The sequence below is a fragment of the Pterocles gutturalis genome, unplaced genomic scaffold (genome assembly GCF_000699245.1).
Source record: "Pterocles gutturalis isolate BGI_N339 unplaced genomic scaffold, ASM69924v1 scaffold17858, whole genome shotgun sequence".
In the NCBI taxonomy this organism is placed as follows: Eukaryota; Metazoa; Chordata; class Aves; order Pterocliformes; family Pteroclidae; genus Pterocles; species Pterocles gutturalis.
Window position 1 is genome coordinate 12,187 of NW_010125955.1, and position 11,030 is coordinate 23,216.

The window sequence follows — 11,030 nt, forward strand, 5'->3', positions numbered from 1 at the left end:
ACTGATAGGGATAAAGTGTGGCTGAGAAACTGTTCTGCTTTCCAGAGTTGCACTTTTTCCCCCCCCTCTTCACACTGTTGCCAGTCTCTGCATTGTACTTTCTTTGCAGGTCTACAAACAAGTGTCCAGACTTGAAGTTCACTTGCTTAGTCAGGGAGAAATACAGAGCGTAGTTAACTAGCTTAGTCATAGAACAAGTACAGTAAAGTTTTCATTAGTCACCTGAGCAGTTCTGCAGCTTTTCATGTGGTAAGCCTTGGTGGCTCTTCTAGTAGCCTAGTGACTTGATGTGTTTTTTACGTTTCTAAAAATTAAAGACACTAATTTTGCCTAAGTGGGTTTTCATGAGTCTAATGTTTCTGTAGCTTGTCACTCAGGCTGTCTGTCAGTAATAAAAACATCTTTTTTAATATAGATACACACAATTTTTATATATGTTTGTAAAGCATATATATATAAAATGTTTAAACATATGTATGTTATAGATATGCACTTATATATAAAGTATTTATTGAAATAGAGGGGGAGAGGTAGTTTTTCTGCATTAGTCCTATTTAGGAAAACTCTGTGTTTTGTGTGGATTCATTAAACAAGTTTTTAATAAAACATATCTTGCTTTCTTTAGGGCAATACCACACCCTCGAGGCCATGCACACTTGGCAGCCCTTGTAAGCCACGAGTGTAAGTTCTATCATCTCCATGTGAACAAGTACAGTTTTGTTCAGACCGCTGTCTTCTAATTCATACGTTAACATAGGTTGCTGCTGTAAAGATGTTCTAGCTGGGCAGTTGCATTGTAAAAGAAGGTGAAGAATATTGTTTGCAATGTTACGACTCAGTAGTGACTTACTTTCATACGTTTAACACTAAGTATTATCTTTAGGTTGCTTCTACAGTAATGGTAACACAGGAATCTCAGGTGTATTCTGTTGTAACACAGATAACATATGAAATTCCTGTATTTCAGTCCAAAGTACCTATTTCCTGAAAAATCAGGTTTTATAAGGTTAAAAATTTCTGACCTTTGTCCTTAGAAACTTCATTTTTAGGTTATAAGTGTAGATACTAAATATGTGTTGCTGCCATACTTAATGTGAGGCAAGGGTGACTTACTGTGAGAAATGAACTCGGTATTGGTTAAACCTCCAAATGTCTGCGCAGGAATTTATATCATCACAAATGTATAATATTATAGAGCTTAAATACCGTTGCAAAATGAGGCAATATAGTAACTTGGTAGTTGCCTTATGCTTCCTGTGTACATTTCATTTGTGAAATTTTAGTCTTTTTAATACCATTACATACAAGCACCTGAACTGTAGAATAACTTCGGTATTTGACCAACTAGAAATTTCCTGTCATGAAATCTTAACTTTCTGCAGCTCCAGGGTTGATTTGGATATAGGTTTTTTAGAAGTTCTTTTCTAGATAAATTGGATTTCTTTGTTAAATATTTTGGATTTGAGTTCTGTTTGAAATGTGTATACAGATGTATTAATATAGGGTGACAGAGCACTGGAACAGGCTGCCCAGAGAGGTTGTGGAGTCTCCTTCTCTGGAGACATTCAAAGCCCGCCTGGATGCATTCCTGTGTGATCTGATCTAGGTGTTCCTGCTCCGGCAGGGGGATTGGACTAGATGATCTTTCGAGGTCCCTTCCAATCTCTAACATTCTGTGATTCTGTGATATGGTCACAGGCACAAATCCAATGAAATGCACACCAGTGTTTGAAATATTCTAACTAATGTTAGTAATGTTTCTCACACTTCCCAGTGTGAGAAATGGGTGCATCTTTTTCTCTGAGAAGAGTACAGAATCTCATAGCTTAAAAATGTTTCATTCCTCTGTATTGTCTTTCAGCCTATAACTTCTCTCATAGAATAGATCATTTGTCATTTGGAGAGCTTATTCCAGGAATTATTAATCCTTTGGATGGAACAGAAAAAATAGCATCAGATCGTAAGTGTTGTGTGTTTGAAAAAGCACCTTGTTTTCTATGTTTTTACAATAATTACGTTCAAAATATTATAATGTTTTGTGAATGTTGTGATTTACAAGCAGCATGTCCCGCCGAATTTGGCAGTGAGCAATGCACTGTTCAGTTGTCTACACGGCATCTTAAATGGACAATTTCTTCTTAATATCAGTATCGCTGTACTTTGCTGTTTCACTGAAGTTGATTTGCAGTTTCTTCCAGCGGTATGTTGAAGTTACAGTCTGTCTGAACATGTTGCAAAGAATTTTGCAGCAGTATGCTACAGTGGAGGTTCATACATCTGATTGTTGTCATAACAGGGAAAGATAAGCCTGTTTTGGTTTTAAAAAAAAATAGCATAAGGAGTCTTGGTTTCTATTCCTGTATTTGGTTTGTCACTTCCACAGTATGCTCTGTGAGGCTACCCCGGGGTTTGTGTATCACTTTGTTTCCTCATGTGTAAAGAGTATAGTAACTGACTTTATAGCGCTACCTATGCCTCATCCTCTGACTTGCACTCCCTATGGGAGTGATCCCCAGGACCTTCTCCAACTGCTGTTGTCTCAGAGTCAGTCAGTGTTGTGTCAGAGTCAGTCTGTTGGCTGTTCCAGCCAGAATGGCTTAGGATTGTTGAAACAACTTGCATCAGTCTATCAGTGTTCTCTTAGGGAGTTGCATGAAGACAGAGCAATCATCAATGTATAAGCATGCATTGCTCCAGGAGAACTCTCTAGAAGTCTGTCTAATCAAGAGAAAAGCCATAACCAGTTTAGAAGGACTTCCAGCTTTGTATAGATAATTCAATGGCTAAAATCTATTCAAACCGGTGTCAGGATGTGTGTGTCACACAAAATGTGACTGTGTGAAGCTTGTTTAGTTCTAGTGCCCTGGAAAACAGTTTTTGCATTTCATCTGAAGCTGTGAGTGACCTGACTCTAATTAATCTTTTTCATTACATGGGTAAAATGTCCATTTCTGAGTACAAATGTGATGTAGGCTTTGCCCATGGAAACCAACTTTGTTCATGCAGATGGTGCTGAAATAGTCCTGGCAGTGCTGGGACTCCTTGAAAAAATGTCCCTAGGGTAAATGGCTTAGCTATTTTAAATAGCTATAATATATATGTATTATATAATATTATATAGTATTATGTACTATATAAAATGGCTTAGCTATTTTAAATATTATTTGTTTGATTTATTTGGGAATGTCTCAGATGGTCTTTTACTCTGTACTTAATTCAACAGTTAGATTTGTTTTCTTCTAGACAACCAGATGTTCCAGTATTTTATCACAGTTGTGCCAACCAAACTCCATACATATAAAATTTCAGCAGAAACTCATCAATTTTCAGTGACAGAAAGGGTAAGTAGAAGTAAAAGAAAACTATGCAGAGAAAAATCTAACAGTGTTTGTTCTCAAAAAAAGCTCAAATGGAGACTTAGTTGTACCATGGTTTTAAAAACTCTGTCATGAAGAGAGTCGTTGTAGAATGTTCCAGTGCAGTGGATTTATCTGTAAATAATGTAATAACTGATGGTAAAATGTGGTGACACATGCTAACTTCTTGCATTAGTGTTTTGCATCTGTAGATCTGGAGTCTGATATTAGAATTAATTATAGATATCTGGTCACTTCCACTTCACTGGATGCTAATGGTGGTGGTGGGGAAATCCTGTAAGTTTTAGGTCTGTAACCTTGTATGTAGCTTTACAAATATGTAATCCACCTTCAGCTTTTTATCCATGTAGGAAGGAAACAAAAAAATGCAGTTCGCTGGAATGTCATGAACTTGGTTGTGGAGTGTTAGAAATGGAAACAAAATAGTTTGTATGAAAAACTAATCATGCAGAAAGCATCTCTGTCTCTCAGCTGTCTTGTTTAGCCTTTGTTGAACCACCAACTTTATTTATTCTCCAGACTAGGGAGTTTCCACTTCTTCTGGGCTTGGAGAGGCTTTTAATTCTGCATCCATAAAGAAAGCAGTTATTGCAGCATAGTACGTGGGCAAATTGTAAGGTACTAATTTTAAAGTCCGCTGTAAATAGGAAAAAGGTCTTATGTGTGTCAGTTACATGTCTCATTTCCAGACACTGACCTCTGTTTTGATCTTTTATTTGAAAGACAAAGAAAAAAATTTTTGTGAAAAGCTTAATTAAAAATGACAGAGAGGTAAGGAGGAAGGCTTGGTTTGAAAGGAATTTCAGAGATGAGGATGGCAGTTCACCGTAATACAGTTTCTGGTGTTCTGAAAGGGATAAAAGTCTTTATTTCCTCACAGTTCCATGCTCTGATTCAGAAAAATACATAGCTAGGGGGAAGTAGGAGAGAGGTGATGTCTTAGGGTTCAGCTTGGGACATGAGGACCACTGAAAGGAAAGGTTCACTCTAAAACTCAAGAAAGAAGGAATAAAAAGGAGAGTGAACAGGAATTTCATAATGCAATGCACTGCCACCTGCTGCTGGTGTAGCAATCTGCTTCATGTTTTCTCTGCACAGTCTCTGCAACAATGAAGGCACTCCTTAAGCTTCTGGACACAAGTCAACTGCTTATCTTACTCCTTGTTGCATTTTTTCATCTTGTATTAAATTTTTCTCTCATGCTGCTGTATAGATGGTTTCTGTCAATTAACTGTACAGTCCTAGTTAGCTCTTTAATTTTTTTGTGGGAATGTATTTTTTATGAAAGTTGCAGCACAGTCGTAGGTTGCTTAGGAGAAAAGCTTGTGAATAGTGGAAGTAAAGTGACATTGTGTACTTGCTTGCTCTCAGTGTTGCAGTGGGTAGCCTTGTAATGCTTCTTTGTGTTTGTCTTTGGAAACCAGACACCCCTAGCAGGTGAGCTGGGAAAGGCTGTTAAGAACAGTTATTCACTGAACAACTTAGTGCATGCATTTTATAAGAGTAGGCACATATGCAGACCTGGAATAAGGTGGTCAGCTAGCCATGGCTAAAACTTGATTACAGTGAAGTTTAATTGCCAGTGGTGAATGGACTGGGAAGCAGAGTTTGAAAGGTGTGGGCAGAATCATCTCCGTTATTGTTTGAGATACTGTGTTTATCCATGCTAAAAAGATTTAATTCTAGCAAGGCTTCACTGAGATATCTGATGCAAGGTTAGTTATTTTCAGCAGGTTTTAGCAACCAACAGTTAAATCTTCTGCAGCAGTAGAAGCTAGAAGCAGATCAAAATGGTTTGCAGAAAAAGAATTATGTATCTTTTGAGGGTGGAGTTTTGGGTGTTCTCTTTAAATTCATATTCTGTTTTCACCACTTGACCTCGAAAGACCAATAAGACTTAAGGAAACAATAGAGGAAAAACAAACAAAAAATTTTTTTTTGTTCCTTGCCAAGGTTCTGTTTAACTACCATCAGTCTTCTCTTCCTTTTTAGTATGCCTGATCTTCTAATGCTGAATGTTGTCACGCTCTTGAAATGTGGAAAGCATTCTGTACTGGTTTGGGGTTTTCTTGTTTTGGTTTGGTTTTTTTACCATTGCAAAGTTTCTGTGACATGGTATCATAACGGATACATTATTTTGGCATCCTTTTTACATTGGTTTGGTAGCAAAAGAAGCAATTTGGTTTATGCCAACATTAGCTCACTGGAGAAATTGCATAGTCTGTGTTTTCCAAAGTGATCTGCTTTTTATTTTGTACTGTATTCTGCATAGCTTTTGAGCACAGACTGTTAAATCTACAGATGAAATGGAGCTGTGATATGTTATTTTCTGCTCAGTCTTGCTTGTCTGTCTTCTCTTATTAGCCTAGACATGGCTGAGTTTGTCTTCAATTATGTTCTTTTCTGCTGCCCTTGTATATTTTCAGATGGATATATCTGGCAGTGCATTTATCAGCACCTTTCACTAATAACAAAATGACAGCAAACTTTTGAAAGAAACTTAAGATTGTGTTGAGGTATTTTCTCCTGAAACCTTTTTTAAAAAGTAGAGATTTATAGCAGCCACACTCTCCTTTTGGGGTCTTCTGGTTGAAGAATTTAGGCAAATGAGAAGAAGCTCTAGAAGTTCTAGGATTAGGACTGAGGCGTCTGATCTTTTTAGGCATGATGAGTTAGTTATTATTTTTATTAAGGTGTATTTCTTGCTGTGTGACTGTTATCTGAAATGACCTGACTGACAAAAATTTTGAAAAGAGGCTTGATACTAGTGTTAACTTTTCAGAACCCAGAAGTTTTTATCTTTTTCCTTTATATTTTTTTTCCCATTGAAGTAATGAATTATGGCATATGTCTAAGTATGCACTGAGAAAAAGGCATTGGTCTAATTTAACTTAAGCTTCTGAATTTCTCTTACGGTATACTCTAGTTTAGGGTCTTCCCTGATATTTCCCTGATACTAAGAATCAGCAATTAAATCCTCTGTGGCATGTGAATCTAGAGATATGCTCCAAGGAAGGAGGAGGATGAAGCCTAATGAGTCTCAGATGTAAAATGTAGATTTATATACACTGTCTGGGAAAGTTGCCGTAGCTAAGGCTGTTGAACAACATAAATGTCTCCTGAAGGTCTCATCCTGATTTAGGTGATTAATAGTAGCACATACAGTAGGAAGAGCTGGGGCACTGTATTATACCAGTGCATGCATCAGAGTTCACAGCCTAGACTAAGACTGTGGCACTTACCCTCACAGGTACCACAAGCAACCTGGTTATAAACAATCTTTGTTTAAAGGACCATGTAAGCAAATCTTGAGAGGATAGTACTAGAGCATGATAGTGAACCTTGATGTGCAGCACAGAAGACCAGTGACGGGAAAGTGAATTGATGTTTGACTTTTAGAAGGTACTGGCCAAGGTTGTCTTGATGTTTCCTGGTCTTCTGTTGATTGCTGACTCTGATTAACTAGTTCTTTGTCATCACATCTATTAAGATTGTTTTCCTTGTGACTAATAAGAAGTGACTAACTTGTGTTTCTCTCTCTTCTTTCAGGAAAGAGTAATTAACCATGCAGCTGGCAGCCATGGGGTGTCAGGAATATTCATGAAATATGATATCAGTTCACTCATGGTGACGGTGACAGAAGAACACATGCCTTTTTGGCAGTTCTTAGTGAGGCTCTGTGGCATTGTTGGGGGAATTTTTTCAACTACAGGTGACTATCAGTGCTTTCCTTCTTAAGTTCTACCAGATTTTTTTGTTTGCCATGGTGATTATGTTATGGATAAATTACAGGGGCATCCTGAACCTCTAGTGGGTTTAAGACGAAGTGCCCATTTGTGTGCACTGAAATGTGCAAGGAAGGCTACTCATTTTTTGTGTCCCAGTATGCCATTTCTGCTGTTCTGAGGGTCTGCTGTTTCCTTTTTAGTAACTAGAGCATAGTTTATATACTTATGGAAGAGCAAGGAGAGATATATATATATATAGAGAGAGAGAGAGAGATACACGCGCGCACACATATATATATATATATACACACATGCTGACTTCTGATATTCTGTGTATTTCCTATAGTTGGGACCCAGTGCTAAATCAGTGCCAAAGTTGAGATAAAATTTCCATCTGAAGTAATTGGGAGGATTTTTCTTGTGTTAACCGGTCAAAGTACTGCAAGATTTGCTCCTGCAAAGAAAATAAACTAAGTTGAAAAGACACAATTCACTTATTAGTCACTTGTCACTTATTCAGGACATAATAGGGTATCTTGTTTCTGTTCTTGGCTTTCACTTGAAGAGAGCATAGTAAAGAGACCTTAAACTAAGAGCTGTCTTTCAAAGTAGATAGTTCTGCCACACAGAATGTATTTTCACCCGTGAAGGCTGGGCAGAGGGAATTACATTTGCTTGGATAGCTTTGGTTTTGCTTTTAGCAATGCATTTCAGAATGTTAGAATTCACCCCACCCTTGATGTTGCCTTTTTGATGTTAATTTCTCAGTGTTTACGTACCAGTTTACTGCACTGTATCTTGTTTAAGTACCGTGTATAGTTTTGGTGTAATACTTCAGTAAATACTATAGTTTTACTATTTGTTCAATTTAAATCTTGTTTGACATTGCAGGAATTTTACATGGCTTTGGAAGATTTGTAGCAGAAGTTATTTTTTGCCGTTTCAGACTGGGCTCCTACAGATCCACATCGGTACGAAAAACTTCCTCTAAGTATTAAATAAGTGGTACAGCTACCTGAGGATGGATGATAAGGACAGCTTTGGGACTTGGTCCCAGCAGAATTTAAGATCTTGCAATAAACCCTCCCTTTGACATAATACAAGCAGAGATTCAACAGCTTTTAAAGATAGTTGGAAAACCTAACATGTTAAAGAAGCAAGGTGTTTTCTAAGAAGCTGAATTAGTGAAACAGAGTTTCTTAGAGATTTCTCTGCTATGTTCCCTCCATTGTCCTTCCTATATTCTTTTTATTTTCATATTGCTACAAAAATTAAGTTTTCCCAGGCCTCGTCAGTCTGTCCTCACATATCCCTCTGCTTGCTCAGCCTGCTGACCAAAGCGGAGGCACCACATGCTGCAGGGGTTCAGTGTTGCTACTGATTAGTCGGCAGGCTACTGCCAAGCAGTGTGAAAGAGCTGAGCAGTCTTCACGTTTCCCTTCATTGGGCATCAATAGGATTGCTCCTCTAGCAACTACTTGATTTTATTTTACTTGTATTTTTCCCATTTAAGCCTGTAGGTAGCCTGTTAACACTTCTGCCTGTCTCTCAAATTTGGCTGAAGTTTGCCAGCTGGCAAGGTTATGTGAGTGGGGGGAGAGGAGGGAAGACAAGCAGGTTTGTATGACTTTTGTTTGGGAGGCCAGGAAAAAGGTATACAAGAAGCGCCCAAGAATAAAGAACTGTGTGTTTTGGGGGAGGGAGGGGATATTCTGTTTCTGGACAAGCCACTAATATCACTTTGTTTTTGTTTGACTAGGTCCCGCTTCCTGATGGCCACACAAGCAACCACTTACCTCTAATTACAGACAATAGTACGCATTAGCCTCACAAGAAAGTTTTCTTTCTTCCTGCCTGATACAGAAGACTTTTTTTTTTTATAATAAAGAAAACATTGTGCAATATGCTGACACAGTGCTGGCAGGCAGCAAAAAATGAAGCCTTTACAAAAAAAAAAGAAACCACCAAACCAACAAAACAATTTGTGTAATTTTTCTGTTTTTCTAAGTGCACATGGAGTCATTGGAGATTGTGAGACCAGTGAGGTGGACCATCTGGAGATTAAAGGAGCATTGCTGCCAATACAGTATTTATGGTCGAGCTGAACGTCTTTGTGATGACTGCCATCAACCACTGAAGCATATTGGTGACCTCGGTTCTGCGCCTGGGAAAAGGCTAGCAGACTCCAAGGAGAAAAGAGTACAAGTGGGATGTGTGGAAGGGCCAGGCAGCAGGCAAAGAGGGACAGTAAAAGAGCTGGGGTTTCTCCTGGGTGTACAAACTGGGGTTGGGTTTTCTTGTTCTTTTGTAATGGGGGGGATGGGGGCTCAGAGGGTGTTCTTACAGGTGGGGAGTGATCCTAGAAAATCCTGAAGAAGAGAGAGACAAGAACTTGTGGAGTAAGGTGGAGCCCAAGCCATAGTGTTGGTCATAGCTGCTGCCTTTCTGTAGTCCTGCCATTCCTTAGTGGAAGAATCGTAACATGGAGCAGGGAAGTTCCTCTGCTTTCACACAGCTGCTTTGCCAGCAGTGAAAATCACTCCTGGTGGAATTGCCCAAGGACTCTAAGAATGAGCTCCACTGTGCACAGTTTTTTTGAGCTGGAATAAGAACTTGCCTTTTGAAGAAGGCATTTGACTGTAGTTTTGATGTAAGGCAAGACTCCCTAGCAGAAGATCAAGAAATCTCTTTGTACGCCTTTCTTGGTAAAGAAATTGCCTTGATGCAACCTTTGATGTACCCTGGCTGCTAGTATGTAAGCCATGGTATCCTGGAGATGGGGAGGAAAAAGAGCAAGAAGCTTCTTTGCTTTGGTTCAGCTAAATATTGCAGAAATGTGGAATTCGGGCAGCTGGGAGGTCTGCTGGCCTAGGCAGGGGGTGGTGGAGTTGGTCTCCAGGTGGTAGGTGACTTCAGGGAGTCTGAATCATTTTGCTGCAGACAGGTGATGAGAAGGGATCTGCAGAATTAATCCTTATTGTTCATGAAGGTTTTTGTAAAATAAATAAAGAGAGCAATATCAGTTTTGTATTGTAAATAGGCTCCTGAGAATGAATGTTGTTGATGCAGATGGTGCTTTGAGAAACTGAACATCCTCGTACTGCTGAACTACTGGCATACGCCAGTGGTTAAACAGTTACTTCACCAGGGTAAAAAAATTAATAATATGATTCCTTCACAGAAAAACTGATTTAATCATGTATTAGGAGATGATGCTGACCCTGGCCTTACTCGCTATGGAATGAATACTATAACTGAGAGGACTAACTGTGGAAAAATAAAAATCTCTGTGGTGTTGTCAGATTTTGCTGACTTCTGTTAATGTACTTTACAGGACACTTGGATCTCGGTGATGAGCACAGTGTAAATAATGTAGCTGATTTGCTATGCAAAGCAAAGGGCTTCCTAAACTGAGAAGTGATATGAAATAGTAAATAAAATGTGGGAAACAAGGAGAGATGTTTGTTTGGTTTGACTGTTAAGAAGGACAGAAGTTCGAGGAAGCCAGGTCCTTGGGGTTGACACAGCCAGCGATACATTGTTCTCTTTTGTGTGTTTTTTAACACTGATTAAAACTCCAGCAACTTGAGAAGCTCTTGTACTCGTTGAGCAAGAAAATCAAAAGCTGTAAATTTTTGGTTCCTATTTCTCTGGCATTTCCCTCTGAGGTTTCTTCTCTACTTCTGCTGGGACTGGTTCTGCTTTGGGCTTTGTCCTAACACTTGTTTCTTATCTGCCTGGAACAGACTACTGGTGGGAGATTCTGATCTCAGCTGACTTTCTGTACCAGAACTTTAAATGTTTTTTTCTATTCCCACATAAAAGAGCCAAGGAGCTTGGCGTGTCTTAAATCCTTGTGTGGCGTGTTCGTGGTGTTTTGTCTAGAGCAAACCTTGTGTGACAGCTGGTTGCCAAGATTTGGGAT

General features: G+C 38.9%; 1 protein-coding gene across 1 annotated transcript in view; it reads left to right on the forward strand.

Moving 5' to 3' along the window:
• Positions 1-9,359, forward strand: part of ERGIC2 (ERGIC and golgi 2) — a 19,405-nt gene extending 10,046 nt beyond the window's left edge. The window contains exons 8-13 of the mRNA XM_010078795.1: positions 626-681; positions 1,862-1,960; positions 3,244-3,341; positions 6,927-7,089; positions 7,997-8,076; positions 8,865-9,359. Coding sequence (XP_010077097.1) covers positions 626-681; positions 1,862-1,960; positions 3,244-3,341; positions 6,927-7,089; positions 7,997-8,076; positions 8,865-8,930 — 562 coding nt within the window. The 3' untranslated portion in view covers positions 8,931-9,359. The remainder of the gene's footprint in view (positions 1-625; positions 682-1,861; positions 1,961-3,243; positions 3,342-6,926; positions 7,090-7,996; positions 8,077-8,864) is intronic.
• The last annotated feature ends 1,671 nt before the right edge of the window (positions 9,360-11,030 follow it).